The 19,902-nt window shown below is 36.7% G+C and overlaps 1 protein-coding gene across 1 annotated transcript in view; it reads right to left on the bottom strand.

The window, feature by feature from the left end:
- The window catches only part of IPO7 (importin 7), a 39,458-nt gene extending 19,585 nt beyond the window's left edge, over window positions 1-19,873 (bottom strand). Inside the window, exons 1-8 of the mRNA XM_067296106.1 lie at window positions 19,751-19,873; window positions 10,097-10,178; window positions 7,953-8,106; window positions 7,390-7,548; window positions 4,478-4,634; window positions 3,757-3,846; window positions 3,231-3,325; window positions 3,047-3,131 (exon numbers count right to left, since the gene is read on the bottom strand). Coding sequence (XP_067152207.1) covers window positions 3,047-3,131; window positions 3,231-3,325; window positions 3,757-3,846; window positions 4,478-4,634; window positions 7,390-7,548; window positions 7,953-8,106; window positions 10,097-10,178; window positions 19,751-19,834 — 906 coding nt within the window. The 5' untranslated portion in view covers window positions 19,835-19,873. The remainder of the gene's footprint in view (window positions 1-3,046; window positions 3,132-3,230; window positions 3,326-3,756; window positions 3,847-4,477; window positions 4,635-7,389; window positions 7,549-7,952; window positions 8,107-10,096; window positions 10,179-19,750) is intronic.
- Window positions 19,874-19,902: the final 29 nt, after the last annotated feature.

The raw sequence follows: 19,902 nt of genomic DNA, 5'->3' as shown, positions 1-19,902 counted from the left end.
AATCATTAAAAATCTGAAAGATCTGCATAAAAATGGATAAACTAAACACCTGGACAAGTCAGGGACATACTTTACTGCCCTGATTTTGTACCTTAAATATGATCTTTCCAGAAATAACTTAAAAACTAAGGAAGACTGAATTTCCTTGTTGTATTACATGGAGTACATTACAGTACATTTTACAGATCGGTTGGCTGTATTTATAAATTTCAACATATGCCAAGACATGACCATATTACTAGCATCATATACTGAACTTTTATAATACATGGATTTGAGGTGGGCTGCATTGCCTAAGTCATATCACAGCGGCAGCTCAAGAAAGGTTTAAAATATAAATTGGAGGTTCTTTATTCTAGGCAGAAGAAATCATCCTGTCACTTAAGCCAAGTAAAACTTCATATATAGTAATCCAATCTTTTCTGTGGGAAAACTTATGCAAGCAGCTCCCATTTCCTGGTATATTTGAATTTTAGAATTACAAATTTTCATGTTTTTTGAGGGGAGATCCTCCAGTGTAACAAGACAGTACAGAAAAAAAGACTGAATTCATCAATATTTAATGAAAGAATGGGGAACAGTCTTCAAAAATGAGGACAAATCTGTGGCCCAAGAATGGGTCTTTGCAGTCATATTTTGAACGAAAATCTCTGGGAAATAATGTATTTGAATAGCATACAATATTTTTCAGGCTTAAGAAGGGAGCCTGAACAAGTGTTTTAAGACTCTCCACAGATCTAAGCAGTTACCTCCTATGGTTCAGATGCAGTATAAAATAAATTAAAGAGAAGAATAAGAAAAGATTTAAGAGTTGAAGCGAGAAAAAGCAAGATGTGGGAGGCAGACTCCAAGGCAAATAGAAGAACAACTTCTGCAACTCTGCCAAGGAACAATCGGGTGTTACAGCCTGGGCTCAACTGGGGCTGAAGTTCTGGCTCATCAGGTCTTTCCAAATGAACAAAACAGTCTGCTAACATGAGGGAGAAGAATCAAGGTGTTTCAGCTAGGTAGCTTAGCCTGTTTTGGCCAAGCTTAAGAAAGTTCAGCTAGAACTAATGGTGAATGTACTAGAGTTTTCTTTTTTCTTTTCTTTTTTTTTTGTTGGCAACAAGCCCGTATAAAAGATTTAGGACAGACAGATGAAAAGAATAATGAGAAATAATCATAAAAACATTATTAGCAGTATGTTTCAAGTTTATACTCAAACAAGCTGCGATTCCGCACTGTGTATTTATCTATTATTCCTTTAGTAAAAGGGTGTGAGCACCTTGGAGAATAAAGAGAACTCAGCTGAGCATATTATCAGGTCATAAATTATATTCTTTTGTATTTCAGGGATCTCTAATTTTTTGTAAAGAAATGCATCCTGTTTCAAAATCTTCCCTAGTGTTTATCCGAAAGATTCAATTCCTTGAGTACGTGTCCAAGATTCACCTTCTGCTCAGAAATAGAGGACAACGCTTTAAAAATCATTCATATCTCTTTACAGCTTACATTATTGTATAGGAAGAAGCTGTAAGGACTCTAAAACACCGCTTTGCAGCAATTTTCTTTAAAGACTTGAACTCCTGGTGTTTCCTAGATACAATAACAACAAGGAACAAATTTGATTTCAAAGAAAACCCCAGGAAAAAAAATTGTTGTACTGTTTATCTTTTTGAAAACTTATTTTTTCATGCAGTCTTTGTCAGAAGTTGGTATTATCTGAGAAAAACAACACAACCAACACAGCTTTAAAGATATGTAATAATTCTCTGTTTAGTAGGACTTCATCCACAGGTACAGGCATCTCGGGAGGAGGACCCAGACTCCACTTGTCTGAGTAAAATGTTGAGACATGTTTCCTAACACTCAGCGTTGTAAATTTTGTGCTCCTTTCAATACCGTGGATGACCTTCAGAATGCATGTATATTTGGGAAGAGTTTTCCCTAATTTTTCTTTTTTAAATGTTAAGTCCTGTAACTTATTATAATTTCTTTAGGAATGAAAAAAGATATTTAAAAAACTGAACTAGGAAATATTCTTCTCATGATTAAAAGAAGGACTTTTAGGAAAAGATTCAGCTCCTTGTTGTTTTCGTAAGTGAATTGTCTGTTTACATTTACAGTCTAATCATCTTCAAATAAGCAGATTTATGAGCCAATACAAGCATAAAAATTTTACAAAGCTACTTAAAGTTTTATGAACAAACTTGTTTCAAGAGAAGAGGAACCAGCAGTACAGCCAGGAGCTGCGAATCAGATCTGAAATTTTCCTGATTTTCATAGGAATTTTCTTGCTGGTTCAAAATATTCAAGTTACTGACTCATAACACGTGCACTCTAAAGAGAGGTAAGGTGATAATTACTGCACCACCAATCCATTCTGCCCTTTTCCTGCAGGTTGCTCACATGAGCTAGGGCTGACTGTATCCTGAAGTTACTCCAATAAAGGCAAAGCAAGGGTAATTTGGCATTTCATTAATATTCCAGGTTATAAACTGCTGTGGTCCAGAAGATACCTTGTGTATAACTCAGCTCCTATAAAAGTGTCTTTAGACAGGGATAAGAGTGAGAAGCGACCAGACCCACCTGCTTGTACACTAGCCCCTCTTGGATCAGGCCTTTATAGAAGGCTAGGAAGCTTAGTATGTACAAACAATCACTGACTTACAGTCAAAAAAACCCTGTATCATCTGAGCTAAAAGTGGTAAAGGGTAGCTAAGAGGGTCAGCTACACCATAAATACTATACCTATCTCTTCCAGAGGAAAAAAAAAAAAAAGATAGTCCTTATCTAAAACTCATTTGCGAACCAGCATGTACTCTATTTACAGATTATCCATGCTGCACAGGCTATTTTCAGTGGATTGTCCCAGGGTTCACATTAAAAAGCTTTTTTAATTTCTTCACTTTTTCCTTCACAGACACCAATGCTTCCAATTATATCCCACTAACAGAAACCAACTGCGAGGAATAGCAAGAAGTTTTTTCAGAAAATAAGGAAAGAAGAAATCATTACTAACTCTACATTTATCCTAATATCCCACACATTCAGTGTTTCTTACTTGCTGAACACCAACAGCAAATGCCTTCAGGAACACTTCAGCAAACTCATTGTACTCCTTGGAAACATTACCAGGACTGCCATATCTAGAATTAGAAGCAAGTATGCAAATTCAGGTGTGCAGCAATATGTTACCAACTTAACTCTTTTTTTTCTTTTTTTAATAGCAACAGAAGAGAAATTACCTCTCAAAAAGTCTAGCCAAGATATGCAAAGCCCACTTCTTGCATTTCCACCAAGGCAATTCAGGTCTATCATCTTCATCAACTTGAAGGGTTTCCTTCAGGAAGAAAGCATTTATTTACCTACTTCATAAAGGGTTCAAATTATATATATTTTGAGCAACTAGATAGCATATTTGGCTTATCTTTTACATTGCCAGTTGCATATCACATTTCTAGCTTAACGGAAGTATAAAGTACAGCAAACCTACAAATAAATCTCATGATACATGCAGCATAAATGGTCAACAAATTCTTTAATCAGGAAGCCAAAATAAATTATGCTATAATTTGAAAACAGAACTACCATGCAAGCTACATATTTTAAAAATTTATCTAGTCTGTTTAAATCACCATATTTAGATTGCAAATTTTTTTCTTGGTGCCTCTGGAAAAAATAGAATTCAGAAATGAAAAGTTAAACTTTCAAAATTCTTAAGAAATTAAAAATATTTAGGCTTAAAGAGATAAATATCCAAAAGCCACTTACAGCTGGTACATCCCTATCCACAACAGTCTTCAGGATTTCTATCCATTCAGTCAGGTTTTGCTGATTTATCAACTCCAAAGGTAACGTATACTTATTTTTAAAAATAACAAAAAAAAGCAAATAAAATTCAGTAGAAAGCAATTTGAAAACAATGTTTCTTTCAGTTTTAATTTTAGCTTTTTCAAATATTTGTGTATAATTAGCTATCATGAAAGATTAGCAAAAGGACTCCAAAAAACAGTCTGAAAAACATATGCAACCTATTCTATATCCTCAATAGTGCTAGAGAGCTTTACTCCAACTCTGCTTCTACAATGCTAAGAGAGTTTTTAAAACAGATGTTACTCTAATTTCTGAAGCTATCAACAGCATATTAACAGTTTCCTTCCAAACTGCCACATTTACTTGGGTAATTCTATATAGGCTGGCCTCTACAAACTGGCATTAGAAAATTGATTTTGTTTTCTAGCAAACACTCTGGCTTAGATGATGGCATGCATAACTTCTATTTAATGCCTGATTAGGAAAAAGTATAGTATTGATTTTGCAGCACAATTAATCATACCAAAAACCTGCTATTCATACCACAGTTGAGTAGTAGTGGAAAATGACTCAGATGTAATTTAATATCACTAATATTTCTATTATTAGCTACTTTAAGGAAAAATAGTAATGCTTCAAATTCAATTACTGATCAAGAATATATAAGATTTATTTTTACCTGGACAAGTGCATAAAATATTTTAAAGATCTGTTTCTGGATGAGGACAGACTGATCAGATGGATCACTCAAGAGCTGAATGAAACTGTCCTTCAGAACTGGTAGAAAATGTTGCATTGCAGCTATCAAAGGACTCCGCTCCTCTGGTTTCTTGTACCTTCAGACAAGACTAAAATTAATCTTATAGATCTTACAGCTTTTAAAAATTTTAAGCTGTATTTTTAATGTTTTTTAATTTAACACTTTTTATTTTAAAAGTTCACCTTTTCCCAGTGTAGACACTAATAGGTCATACTACGGTTCATAAGAACATAAGATTTTAAAAACCCTACCAACATCTTGTTACAGAACTTGGAAATTGAGTTGTAGCCAGGCAACATTACTGTCAAAAAGCAAGTCAGAAAACTGCTCAGATTCCATTACTCTGCTATAGATCCGCATTAGTCTTCTGCTGGTAATGCACTCCTGCTGACTTACTTTGAATAGTACACACCATGTTCTGCCACACCATTACTATGGTGAAATGCAATCAAAGCACTATAAAAACTGCAAGCAAAAGCAATACGTCTATAGCCAGGAATGGCAGATGTTGGGCTAGTTGGTAAAATTCTAGAAAGACATTTGTCAGAGTGCAATTTACCAAAATATTTCCAGAACCTGGATTACTTCACTGAAATTGAATAAAGTAAACTGAGAGGTCTTTCCCACATCCTACTATTTCATTTGCCTAAATCTAACAATTTGATAGAGAATGAAGGCTTTGAGTGTCTGAGACGGATGCAGGGCAGCCTTCTGTTTAAAAACATCCTCTGAAATAAGACCCCTGAGCCTTCCACGCTAGTGGTAGTTCACCAGTTTGCCTATGCTGAAAGCAGGGCTCCATTTCTTTTCTCAGAATATTTCAAAATTTCTGAAAGGAAATGAAGCCACATTTTGAAATCTTCTCCTCAACTCTTAACTTATAAAGAAGAAAGTCCTTAATGACTCTAGAGTTAGCACAGAAGACTAGGATCTAGTCTGTAACCATGATGACAGTAAGAACAAAGTAAAATACCACTTTAAGAATGTACAGCTTAATTTTTTTGTTTAAGCAATTAATACTGTAACATTCTTTGGCTCTTGTGGGAGGGTTGTTTTTTTCTTTTTTTCTCCACAAGAGCATTTTTGGTAGACTTTCCACTAATAACAAACATTAATCAATGCTCAGTCTCCTACAGTGCCACTGTGGAGAAACATACGATAAATTCTATTCCCTCTCCTGCCAAATGGCATGTTCTGTTAAAACTACTACAGAATAGAGAGCTCCAAAATCCTGTTCAAATAATATAGTTTCCACATATTTGCTGAAACAGAAGCCTATATATAAAGACTAAATGTTGTTCAATAAAACTCAATTCCTAATTTCCCCAATGGATGTAATTAAAAAAAAAAAAAAAGGAAAAAAATGACTCTACAGAGTCATTTGAACTTGCTTGCTGGATTTGGAGAAGAGATATTGAAAAGCAGCAACAACTTGACCCAAGTCACAACATTATGCAGAAAGGATTTTTTTTTCAAAAAAAATAACATGGATTTTACAGAGACCTGCTTACACCCATATTGTCACTCAATTAAATGTGCATAACTTGTACACAATTTGCAAAACTGACCCTTGTTGACTTCAGTAGAAAACTAATCAAGTACAAATGGTTGCTGGTCTCAGCTAAAGTGTTTCATCAGCTAAGATTACGAACAAACCTGATAACTACACTTAATCATGTGATGATTGTGCTCTTATCAAAATTCTTCCTTACATAAGGATTATGGTAAGCTTCGTAATTCACTACCTTGCCAGTGAACACTTCATGTATTCATATAAAAATATTTATTTTGAAAACCAAGTGAGAAATTATGGAGTTTATTTTCCTTTCCTAGCAGAACTTGCAGTTTTCAGCAACAGAAAAGACTCAAATATGTTATTATGGTCTTTATAGCATTCCTATAAATAAGGATTTTTTGAGGAATCAATATTCATCTCTTTTACACTAATTTACATGCAATTCATGAAATTAAACTAGCAACGGAAGTTTTCAATATAACATTTTAAATAAAGTATCTGAAACAATAATGTTACATGTAACAGCATTTCAAAAGATTTTAGGTTGTGGCTCCTCCAGCTGCACTACCACAATTCCCAGACTGCAGAGCTGCACCTCTTCTCTCTGAATGAGCCTCCCACATGCCAGCAACACCTGCTAAGCTCCACCTAACTTCTCAAAGAGCAACTTCATTGTTAGAGCTCTGAGCAAACACAAGATACAGAGCAGAGAACATCCTCCTGCATCCCAGCCCGGTGCCATGCATATAGGAGAATGGTGGGCTTTGATACAGATTTCCTATGACAGATTGGATGAGGCTATCAAAAGACATGAGAGAACCAAATCAAAGTCTGAGTCAACTAATTCTGACATTTCCCAGAATTCGAGACTTCACACTTTGAAACCTTTATATGTTAACATATTTTTTGCAGATACCTAGAATATGAACTGTTTAAGAGTCTAAAACTAGTTTGAAAAAATAATTGTTTTCTGTAAATGTCATGGTTTCGAGCAGACTTTCTTATTACTATGCAGCTTATATTAATATACCACTTCAATCCATACAAAGCAACTACCAAATTAGGGCTTTAAAAACACCCTCTCTTCTTCTGTTCTCAAACCTTTACTGGAGGCATTTTTCTGGACTTTCCTGGTGGAGACAATGTATAAGCCAACATCTGTGTAGCAAGTAGACAAAAGCAGTTACTAAACTTGGACTTCTATCACCTTTGCTCAATCCAACATGCAATTTTACACTGTTACAATATACATACAGAACACAAGAAATACACAAGTGTATTCATTCTGCTATTTTAATTGGTAAAAACAACTTACTCATAGTTTTTCACAAGTTGATAAAGACAGAGAAGAATTCCAAGCCAACAAGCACTGTTGTCAGACTGAAGATAAAAACCAATTTTCTCCACAACTGCAGTCCAACGACTAGGATAATCATGCTTGATAATATGGTGAATGCAAGTAGTAAGCTGTACTCTGGAAATCAAATGCACAATGGTTAAATTAACTCCTGCTATTATTTTAACAATTTTTTTGTGGTGATGAAACAGCTAATTTTGCCTGAATTCAGACTTATTTCAAGTTTTGTTTTGAAAGTTAAGTTAGTCCCCCAGTTTGGCTTCTGCATTTTGTGCATTATTCTCCATTTGAGGAACTTCATAAAAGGAAGTGATAGGGAGTCCCAGTCTTCTTTTAGTTTAAAGAATTTTGTATTAGTAAATTTCTATATGCTGCTCAAACTGAAAACAGTTTTTCTGTCTACATTATTTCTATGCTTAAGATACAACAGTGTATGACAATAATACTTTAAATGTAGGTGATCTTAGTTACAAAAAGGTCAGAAACCACGATCAATTCAGAAACAGATTAAAACTGCATACCTAATCAGCTCAGGAGAGTGAATAATGGCTTCTACAATATTTTCACGAATACAGTGTCTGTCTTCTTCTGGGATGGAATATGGTGGAATCTCTCCTGGTGCAGTTTCCCGATCAGGCCAATACTGGGTTATCATATTTTTCAAGTAGATAACCCCTGTCAGATAAAAGCAGCAAATCAATCAATAGCCATTCAAAGTACAAAACAATCACTCATTCTGCAGATGAATCTATTTTAAAACCAAACGTATTGAAACAAGCAACTGCACTGGCCATTTCTAACAAGGAGAATCAAGATACATAAAACATGCAAATTATTAACCTATTAATTTACTGTATTACTATTTCTTATCCATTTATTGTGATGTCTACATTTTTAGTTCTGTAAAGAATGCATTTTAGTATGAAAATACTAAACATTTTGCTTTCATCTGTGCTACAGATAAAAGCTTGTGGAACTTTTAGCAATATGCCTCTGTAAAACCATTTATAATTATTTTCTCACTCTTTTCATTGAAATAAAGCTAATGACTATCTAAAATACTCCTTTTATTCTGTAAGCAAAAAAATGTAATTATATTTGGGATATAGGAGGGAACATTAGAGAAACAGAGCTGCTCTACACAAAGATTATAGGCCACAGCTCTTTATAGCAATCAGTTTGCTGGCATAAATGCCTGCTTTTGCCATTCATCAACCAAGTCTAAATTGCTTATGTGGCAGAATATAGATTACAGCACTTGAAAAGGACTTACAAAATGCAAAAGGAAAACTCAAATTACAAACTTACAGCAATGCTGCTATTAATCTAATTCTATATACAAGTCCATAAACTGAATTCTCTTCCCAAATTTTGCATGCAGTTATTCCACCACCATAAAGATTCAGAAACCATGCCCTACAGTTCTATTTATGTGGAAATAATGCAGAAACTAACCTTTTCAGCAGTTAACATGCTCAATCAAGCCTGCCTATGTATATCTGCTTACAAACCAAAATTCTCATCAAGAATGTTTCTTTTGCTCTTTTCCCATTTTCTGCAACTAGGAACGACACTCCTTCCTCAAAATGAACTGAGCTACAGAAGAATATATATGATGATCCAAGTCCCAGAAATACAGATCGGAGGTTAATTAGTTCTAACTTAAAACTAAAGATCAAAAGAATCAGAAACCTCAAATACAAAAATATCCAAACTTTTTTTGAATGTGAGTCATTCTAAATTTCAGACTAAAACATAACCACAATCATTCACTGCAGTGCAAAAGATAAGAAACACTCAGCAGATACGTGTCATGACAACATTTAACTGATGCAGACTTTAGTTTGTCCTCAGTGGAATTTATCAAGCCACTAACTGCTTTGCAAAACGTGCACTGTTTGTAAACTATGAGTTATATGAGTTGGCTCCACTCTCTACAGACTGCTTCGTCTTTTAATCAGCTTACAGTGAGAGTGAATTTTCAGAGCTTTTTTTCAAATCTCCTCCTTTTTTTGCATTTTAAATATGTTAAGTATGGATCCTTTTGACACCTTCTAAAAGCTATCCGAAAGTTAATAAGATAAAAATGCAAGCTAGGGTCATGTTACAAACTAGAATAGTTTACTAGCTGGAAGATCCAAATAAGTGACCAAGATCACATTACCTGAACTGTCAGAAACCAAAGCATTGTATTAGAAATTTCTATCAACTAATCCTAATACCTTTAAGGTGATTGGTAGGAATTGCCAACATTCAACATCCAATTTTGCTGATGGCTCATGTGCAAATCAACAGGGTTTCACATGACAGAATTTGTTCTCCTCTACTTCTAATATTTGAAAACACTGAAGTTGCTAATGCAAGGTTAAATTACCTCCCTGGGCCAAGAGTACTGTCATCATAAACTATTCTGTTTTCCCAAAGACCATTATTCACTAGAGATGAAGGAAAGCAATCACTGACAAGTTAGCCACACTCTTCTTTATACCTCCCTCATTCAATGCATTGTGTCAGAGTTAGTTTATGACAAAGACAAATGTAATTCTGACAACTTCTAACTTTTGAGTGTTTGGGATTACAACCATAAGTATTCTTTAAATTGCATATGTACTTGTGGGCATGCACAATTAAAGTGGATACAATGAAAAACGATTTGAAAACTTGCCTGCCTGTCTCACTGGTAAATCCAGTTGCTCGGACATAGTGATCTGAAGCAGAGTTGAAACAAAGTTCACTGACTTATGAGCCTGCAGAGCAAAACAAACAAAGTCAAAAAAATCAAAACATTATTTAGTCATAGCTTGTCAAGTTTTAGTTTTAGAATGCTCCTGTAAGTTTTGCAGTATTTTTATAATGATGTAATGCAGTCAATATAATACCAACAATTCAAATGATGTTACAATTCTTCACTAACAAAACAAAGCACGCCAAAATTATGTGCTCACTTTATTCTGAAGACAGCGTGGTGGTGGAAAAATCCTACTGCTTAAGATGTTAGAGGTAAAGAATTCACTAAATAAGCTTCAGAATTCAGCCTTTTACAGTCACTGAACAAGTTCTTCATTCGGAACAAATTCTTAAAAGAAAAATATCTAAATAGCCACAAAACCCCAAGTGTAGCAATTTTACACTGTGACCTTAAACATCATGTGAATTCATTATATAATAATCTAAGCAACAGATGGCAACTATGTTTAAAAACTAAGCTCAGCCTTAACCAAGCATATATCCAACTCAGTTCATCTTTCTGATGGCTTCAAGCGACCATCAACGTATTACTGAAGTAACTATTAGGATTACTATACAATGGCAAACCAACAGTATGGAGGGACATCAGAGTAATAAGTTTGCAAGGATTTCCAAGAGTTCACTTACAAAAAAACATAGCAGGATTTTTCTTATAATAATGAGAATGTCACTGATACACTAGATGTTCTATTGTATTTTCAATACTAGAAAACTAACATTATTACAGCACCCTTTACTCTCTTTTCATAAGCACCAAAACCTCAAGATATTAAATGAATTTCCCTGGAAAAAGTGAATTTTAATCCTTAAAAAAATTTCTATAACTTGTTATATTTAGAAAGCAATGTCATCTTCCTCAAGGTCAAGAGGCAATGGACACAAGCCACTGCATGGAAAATTTGGATTTTACAAAAGGAAAAAAAAAATCTTCACAATAAGGCTGGTCAAGCACTAGAACAGGCTAACCAGAGAGGCTGTGGAATATCCATCCTTTGAGATATTCAAAACTCAATTGGATAAGGTTCCTGACCAACCTGATCCAGCTTCAAAATTGTCCTTGCTTCAGGGCATTGGACCAGATGATCTCCAGAGGTCCCTTCTAACTTAAATTATTCAGGATTCTATGATTCAAATTGCCAAGATACATTTCTGCCTTCACTAACTGGTTCTTTGCAGCACTTATATCAAAGATAATTTCATAGGTCTAAACTTCTTAATCCACAAAATTCCTAGGAAAATATCTCTTGCCTACTTATTATTCAGTTTATTGCTTCCTATATGAACCAAAGGAATTAGTACTTGGAAAACTACTAAAATAACACTATCCATTTTATCAAAAATAAAAGAATGTCTCAGTTACTGCAGTAGGGCAAATTAACATCATAAGGAGAAACAGACAATCAGAAATTATCGTTCCCTTCTTTTAGAAGGACTAAGAACTCTTTTGTCCATATCAAACGATGTCAACATCTCTCCTAAGAATGTGAAGGGCCAGCAAGCTCCTGCAGCACCAGATGTTTCTCTCCATCCTCAGTTTCTGCCAAAAAGGATCTCCTAAACGTTGTAATGTAGATGTATGTAAAAGGGACAACATGGGACTTGAAATTCCTTCATGTATTTGTACTGAAATTTGTTTAATATAGCTTGTTTTCTAATCAACCTCCTCTCATTCAAAACTGATTTTAAATGAGGAATGAACTTCACTTTTAAAAATCTCCCCGAGATGTTAAAATGGTGTTTTGCATATTCATTACATGCACTCAAAATCTACATGCACTCAAAATCTACAGACTACAGAAAACCCACAAAAGCAACACTAGCATCTAGTGCAACTGAAATGTTTATTTGTAGAGTACGCCTTGATGAATTGGGAGTAACTGATACTGCAATATGAGCATGCACCTTTCTGACCTATGTCTCTCTGATAACCCCAATTTTCTGAGAAGCAAATACATTTTCAAATGAAAATAAGTGTTTGTTTGAACTGTCAAGGAAATGGTAGAATAAATAAATTTTGAATAAAATTACTTGTACAAATTTCTATCACAACTCTAGTACTGTTCAGTTCCTTGTCTACTTAAGTAGCATTACGACATATTTCTTTTACAGCACATACCAAATGACCTTAGACCCTAATTCAGCATGGTACTCAATTATGTGCTTAACATTAATGTCAATGGAAGTGCTCCTGTACTTAAATGTGTTATTATGAACTTGCTGAAGCAAGATTTCAGTTTCAATAACCTTTAACTCACCTATGAGTAAGGTTATATTACAGTCTACATAAAAAAGACTTTAAACTGCAAAATCGTGTCTTTCCACAATGAATGCAATAATCTGACCAGCTACTTTTTTAATATTGAAAATTATTTGCAATGTACTTCATGTTTGGAAATTAAAAAGGTTATACTGTTATTTAATCCTAGAATTTTGAAAATGAAGGACACTCTTCCTTTTTTCGTGATGAATGACAATTATCCTTAAAATTAAAGCTGCTATAACAGGGCCGCTTCAATGAAAATTATGGAAATTGCTTAAGAACTATCAAGAAACCAAAGGGAAAACAGAAACAAACTGAATACAAAAAAATGTAAGTGCTTTAAAAGCAAAAAGCAACTGAAAATTAGCCAGCAATGTGGAAAGAAACTGCCACACACTGAAGTTTAATACTATCAATACCAAAGAATAATCTTTCCTTCATTAAAAAAATCAGAACTGAGACTACGATTGTAGCAAGCTGCAGAAGCTTCCTAAAATGTTGATTATATTAGTATGTGGAATTAATACATTTTCACTGGATTCTATAAGCTATAATGAATTTAAAAGGATAGCACCACGACATCTATACCATCATCTTGCTTTTCTAAAATCTTACAAGTAGCACCCTTATTAACACCTTGAGCACCAGCCACCGAACTGACCAGAACGCTGAGCCACTCTATCACCTTTAAAGTGGTTCAAAGTCGAGATTCAGACTAGATGTGATTTTAATCCAAGATGACATATAAGATAACTTGTACTTTTCAAACATGACTCCTCTTAATCCATTCAGTTCATAACTAAATTCAGACAGCTACATATGACTTCTATGCATTCTTTGTGAAATATAAAGGATTCCCAAACTCTTCACAACACTTCCCATACCACTGATTGGAACGTAGATTCCCGAAAAACTGAAATTTGGAGAGGAGTAAGGACCACTACCACAATTTATGAAGGTACACATGTACTGAAAGGTCGACTTAAACCTCAGACCCTACAAAAACTGGTCACTCGCTCCCTCTCTTCGAAAAATCAAACTGAAGATTACCAGATCAGCCAGTGTTTTCCTGGTACTCAGATACAACTCAACTATAAGATAAGAATCACCACATAAGTGCAGAGTCCATAACTATGGCATAAAAGTTACAGAATAAACTTCCATTTTAGCTATTTTAATGTTTCGAATTTTCACTCTCCAAAGATGGCTGACTCTCAGGACATCATGTTCCTGTTCACTGACACCACTGCCTAAAAAAATAAGTTCTATTTTAGGTACTTATTCTATACAAATACTGGCTTTTGTTTTAAGAGCATGTGATCAACCAGGATACATGATTAAAAACAAGATGAGCTGCAAATGAAGATGCATTAAATGACTATCAGACAACTATCTGCATGTAGAGGATTCTGGTGGCATACGGGTGCTCCAGTCTTCAGAAGGATCAGACACGTTGATGGCACATAAGCGAAAGCCATTGGCAAGTACCATCACTCTGTACAGAATTAAAGCAAGCAAGAATTAAAACCAGGACTTCACAATGATTTCTATTACATAACCTAAAGTGCATAGAGAATAAAAACAATTTATATGACTTTAAAGTTTTGGCATCAGGAAAACTTTGTTTCTTATTCTCATTTTCCTTGTTAAGAGATACCCTTTACATACATACATGTATATGTATAAAGAGAACTACAGTGATAACTGACGGCAGCAGAACAATTTTTTTTCCCAAAGCCTATTTCCTGACACGTAACTCAACATTTAATAAAAAAATGATCTAAAGTCTTTCCCCCTTACAAATGCTCCAACATGCCATGTCACTGGTATGACTTTCTGTTGTCTAAGAGCCAAAGAATTCAGGGACTTTTCCCAAGAGCAATCTTTGCTATGCAGCCTTACTAGCCGAGGAATGTGTTCTATCAGACCACAAACATTGCACCACTGGCTGTTAATATCAATCAGTTTTCTAGAGCATACAATCTTTGTGCATATTTCATTGCACTTTTTCCTAGCAGAGCTGGTTCATTAGGTATGTGCTAAAACACAATTTTATTATGACACAACTGTCATGCCAGGTACACAATCTGAAGTTTGAAGGAAACATTAAAAAGACCAAAGTATGCCATACTTTAACTACCAACAGTTAATTATGACACACAAAAGCACTTTTCCCACTAATGATATCCACTGAAGTCAATTATATTCATCTTTTATGCCAGAATTATTAATATTTTACACAAAGCCTTCGTCCTGCTAAATGATAAAAAACAAGCAGCTTCATCTTAGGTGAAAAGACCTCCATGTGTTCTTCTTATATGTTAAGGATCTAACATACTGTAATAGATACTCCTAAAGGTATCTCTTCACCTGTTACCAAAAAAGTAAATCAGAGAGGTACTAAAGTATTTACTACATGTTCCTGAACTTGAACCCTAGGTTATTTATACAATTATTTCAAAGTAGTGCACATTTAAATAGAGATTATAATTTATTTTAAGAGATGAAAAGTACTGATTCGGTACATCTCCTCCATCCCAATTTTGAAAAGTCTGCACGGAATATTTTATCTGTCCCATAACAGTACTAGGTGAACACAACTACTACACTGCAATAAAACAGTTTTGTTTTCTCATAGAAAGGTAAGGTCAGGAACTGAAAGGCCATGCTGAATCAGCAAACTATGCTTTCAGTTCTGTTTTAAGAACTCAGCAGGTGTGGAAGTCATTCTGACCTCAGGTTTTTGCAAGCCAGTTCTACCACCTCTTATGCAGTTACATTTTATATGTAAAATCAAGTTTAAGGTCTACAAAACTACATACGTGTATATCAGATCTTGCAAATATATTGGACGCTCATTTCATCAAAATACTGTCTGCAAGTTTGGAAGCTTACTAGTAGTTCTGCTATTCACAAAGGAAAAGGAATGTGCTCTTAGCAAAAGCCAGCTAAGCACACACAGTAACTATTTGCTAAGTCATGAGAAAGTGACAAGTTGCCCTGTCTCTGCTAGGCTTTTACCTTGTGCTGGCTAACATGAGTCAAGAATATAACTTCTTCCTAATGAAGACAAAGCTCCTTTGGTTCCTTACTGCCCCCAAGGGGATTTCTGGTGTTGGACCAGCCTTGAAACACACAATTTTCAAACCATTTTTTTCCCATCGCATCTCTCATCTAATGCATACCAAAACATATAAACAGAAAGGAAGTGAAAATAAGGGAAGTGAAAACAAGTCAGTATTTTTAGTAAAATGTCATGCTAACATCTTAAAAAAACAACAACAAAAAAACATGATTTGAAAAATCAGACAAAGCCTGGATACTCATGCTCTATTCTTGGTTTTATATATACTAAAGTACGTAGGTATAGTCATACCTGAAAACCATGTTAAATCTCTCATGTAAAATAAATGCAGGTAACACTAAAATACCTTCCCCAAAGTGTCCAAAACATAGTATTTGGTCAATATTTGGAGATTCTTGGACGAAAGGCATGATGAAAGGAGCTTCCTTTTCGCCCTTTTATAACCTTTCACTCCAGAGCGCACAATAGCTAGAGTCCAATCACTTTATTTAATCATTCCACTATTCTGACATTTATATCTATAAAGCAGGAAATGAAAGACACCAAACTAGACCCTACAGTATTCTGCTAAACTGATAGCATGCTATGGCGACCAGTCAACAAACTCAAGCATTCTTCTTTCCCCTGTTGCTCGTATTTTAGAACATGAAAAAGGCAAAATATAACCTCCGAAGGCACTTTTTCAGTAGAGCAACAGGATAACAATTTCCTAAACAAACCACTAAACTTTGACTTACAAAAATAAGAATTATGGGGGGGGGGCTACTTTTTTTTTTTTTTTAAACAAAATATTATCAGGCACAAAATTGGGGTTGCTATTCTAAAAGGATGACCTAGTAGCTCATATGCACAGGGGTTAATCTCAGATATTCACAAAATTTACATAATAGCTAAACTATATATATATAAAAAGTAGATTAGATTAAAATACATTATCAATAATTATCTGGAATTACAATGTAGAAATCCACAAGGACAGTACTGTCTACCAACTGCACCTTTATAAATACAGGCATACCTCAGAGATATTGCGGGTTCAGTTACAGACCACTGCCACAAAGCGAATATCATAATAAAGGGAGTCACACGAATTTTTTAGTTTTGCAGTGCATATAAAAGTTATGCTTATACTATACTGTAGTCTATTAAGTGTGCAATAGCATTATGTCTAAAAAAAACAATGTACAAAATGTGACACAGAGACACGAAGTGAGCACATGCTGTTGGAAAAATGGCGCCAACAGACTTGCTTGACACAGGGTTGCCACAAACCTTCAATTTGCAAAAAAAACAGTATCTGTGAAGCACAATAAAATGAGGCATGTCTGTATGTTGATATTAAAAGATGAAACAACACTGTGTATTATTTTCAGAGTGTCATTCCATAGCTGCATAGTTAAAAATATCTATTTTCATCACCATTTCTGGGAAACACTTTATGCACACTGTAAAAAGACTGTTTCAAAAGGCAATGAAGACTTCTTGCTGCTTTCCAGTCGCTTACTTGAAGAGTCTGGTTCTAAGTCCCTGTAAAACATAACTTTCCTCTGTAACACAGAGACGGGCAAACACCCAACTCCTAAGGGTATACCATCAGTTGGCAATTAGATGAGAAGCTGTAGGACACAAAGGCTAGTAGTATCATTCCCTATTACTTTCCTCACTAGGAAAATAAGTTAAACCAAAGAAATTAAGAACCCTGATACCTGCATATTTTTAGCACCTCTCAATTTTGAAATTTCTCACAGCATCTTACATTCAGCCAACAGAACTCGATAAAATTTAGTGAAAAAAGAAATAAAGCATAGAACAATTCATGACTTAGCCAAGGTCAAAGGAGGATTAACAAGGCCTCGATGAATCAGAAAACATACACCCCAGTCCTTTTCTCCAGTCTTTGGAAACTTTGTTGGTTGACAGGATATGATGAAGGTAGAACTAGACATTTAACTCTTCCACTAATTAGGAATATCAATTATTGACTGAAACTCATTCTCTTTTCTGATAAGGTAAGACGATCATTCTACTGAAAACTAGTCTCGTCAACCCATCAGAGGCACTTCAGACAAAATAAAAGGTCAACCAGGAACAACCATTAGACTTAAATTACAAAAATGCTTGTGTGTCCCTGCTCACCTGCAAGAAGATTGTTCACTGCTATATGATTTCATCTTGACAGATGAAATTATTTATCTGAAATAAAATATTAACTGAAAACACAGTTGCTCTAATAGGTAACAAATTGAGACCAGCATCCTGCAAGCAAATTCATAACTGACTTCAGTAAGACTATCCAAAACCAAGACCACACATGAATAAAACTACACACATGTACAAGTGCTTGCAGATTTAGGGCTTAACGGAATTATTTTTTTAATCACAAAAGCTCCGTGAAGGATCAGTGAGACTACATTTTCAATTATAAAGAATTTTTACACACTGATTCACTAATGGCTGGTGTTTTTAAGGAGGTGCAGATATTTGGACTTATATACCAATTTAATACTTCTGTAGTACATGATAAATAGACTGTCATGTTTTGATCCAAAAATGTGGAAAAAAAGTCAGTTGATGGTGAGCACGATCCTTTGCTGAAGAGCCCCAAGAGTGTAATTTTCTGAACGTTCAGCAACTCAAAACCTGCAGAAAATAGCTAGAATAGATTTGAAGCAAGTTACTGCATATAGATATTGACATGCATGGAACACACACACACAAAAAAAGGCATTCTGGAGACAGTTTAAGTTTTTATATACATGTCTTCATAGGCAATTATATTACTTTGGGTTTAAATAAGAAACACTAAGATGCTTTGTACACAAGTATACAGAAAACACAACCAACTACTTTATGCAAACCTAATTTAGTCACTGAATAGTTTTACAGCTATGGATTTCAAATGTACCTAACATATATTTGCCACTCACTTATTAAATGACTTGCAGGAAATCAGCGTAATTACTCTTTCCTATAACATGAAAAGTAGTATGTTCAGTTTTTGAAAGTTTCACTACTGCCAGCAGGTCATTAGGCCCACTTTTATCTGAACTTACTAAACATCTGCTCCATCAGAAGTATTCTGTTAGGCCTCAAGTATGCTTAAGAGCAACAAAGAAAAGCATTTATGGAAAAGCCCAACCAAAGGCAACGTAAGAGCTGCCATACAGGCTTAGCCTTGATCTCACCCATCAAAGTATCACCTTCTCCAAGTCAAACATTAGAACTCCTCTTTCCCAAAAGGCTGGAGTCCCAAGGTTGCATCTCGTCAATAAAGAAAAGTTTTTGTCCATCAGGTGGAATGAAACAAAACAAATATAATATTCTTCTAAATTTCAAACTGTGGAACTAGGACCTACTAGTTTTGTTATACCCCACCCCAATACAAGAATATAGTCTATACGGAGGACAGATATTTGGGTCAGGAACGTTGTCCTTGCCAGTCTGGCGGGCACGTGTTGATACTACACCCAGAAAGTACACGTACCTCGACAGCACTGCCGAACCCACCGTCCGAAGGATCGTACGAGCACTCAGTAACGCCAAGCCACTCGATTCCTATCTCAGCTCAGCTTATATCACTCTTATGCAAATAGCCTCCACTACTTCAAAGCATGTGATGAGGTTACTGCTACCCCCTCCCCTCTGAGCAATTACTGCCTTCCAAATTGAGAGAAAACTGCCTGCAGGTAGTCCCAGGCAGGGCCACAGGACTAGGCTCAAAACGCAGCCTCGGAGCCACACGGGCCTCTACCGCCGGCTGCTAGAAGAGATACAGCGCTACAGACACAGACGTTCACACACAGCTCCTGCCCCGGCTGAGCAGGGGCACAAGGCAGCCAACGCTCTGCTGCTCTCCCGGCGCTGGGCCCTCTGCCCCGGCTCCGGCCGCTTCTGCCCCGCCGGGGCCACCGCAGCCCCGCGGCCCGGCGCGGCGCGGCGGCCGCCCGCTGCCATGTGCCGGGGACAATGCGCGCCGTGCCGCGCCGCACCGCGCCGCGCCGGGCCCGGCCGCCGCCGCCGCGACACCAGGCCGGCCCCCGCGGCGCCACCGGCCCCCGCGGCCCGGGCCGGCCCTCGCGGCCTCCTCTCCGGCCTCCGCCCGCCCGCGGGGCTCTGGCGGGCCGCGCCGCCCCGCGCCGGCCTGCCCCGCGCCGGCCCTGCCCCGGCCCCGGCCCCGGCGCCCGCCCGCCGGCGGCCGCTCCCGCCCGGGCCCGCGCCGCCCTCACCTCGTTGAGCTGCCGCTCGGCGGCTTCCCGCAGCGCCGGGTCCATGGTGCCCCGCAGGGCCTCGATGATGGTGTTGGGGTCCATGGCGGCGGCGGGGGGCGGCGGGGCGGAGGGCAGGGGCCGGGGCCGGGGCCGCGCCGCGCCGTGCGCAC

The sequence above is a fragment of the Apteryx mantelli genome, chromosome 4 (genome assembly GCF_036417845.1).
Source record: "Apteryx mantelli isolate bAptMan1 chromosome 4, bAptMan1.hap1, whole genome shotgun sequence".
Lineage (NCBI taxonomy): Eukaryota > Metazoa > Chordata > Aves > Apterygiformes > Apterygidae > Apteryx > Apteryx mantelli.
This window is presented reverse-complemented; position numbering and strand designations above follow the sequence as displayed.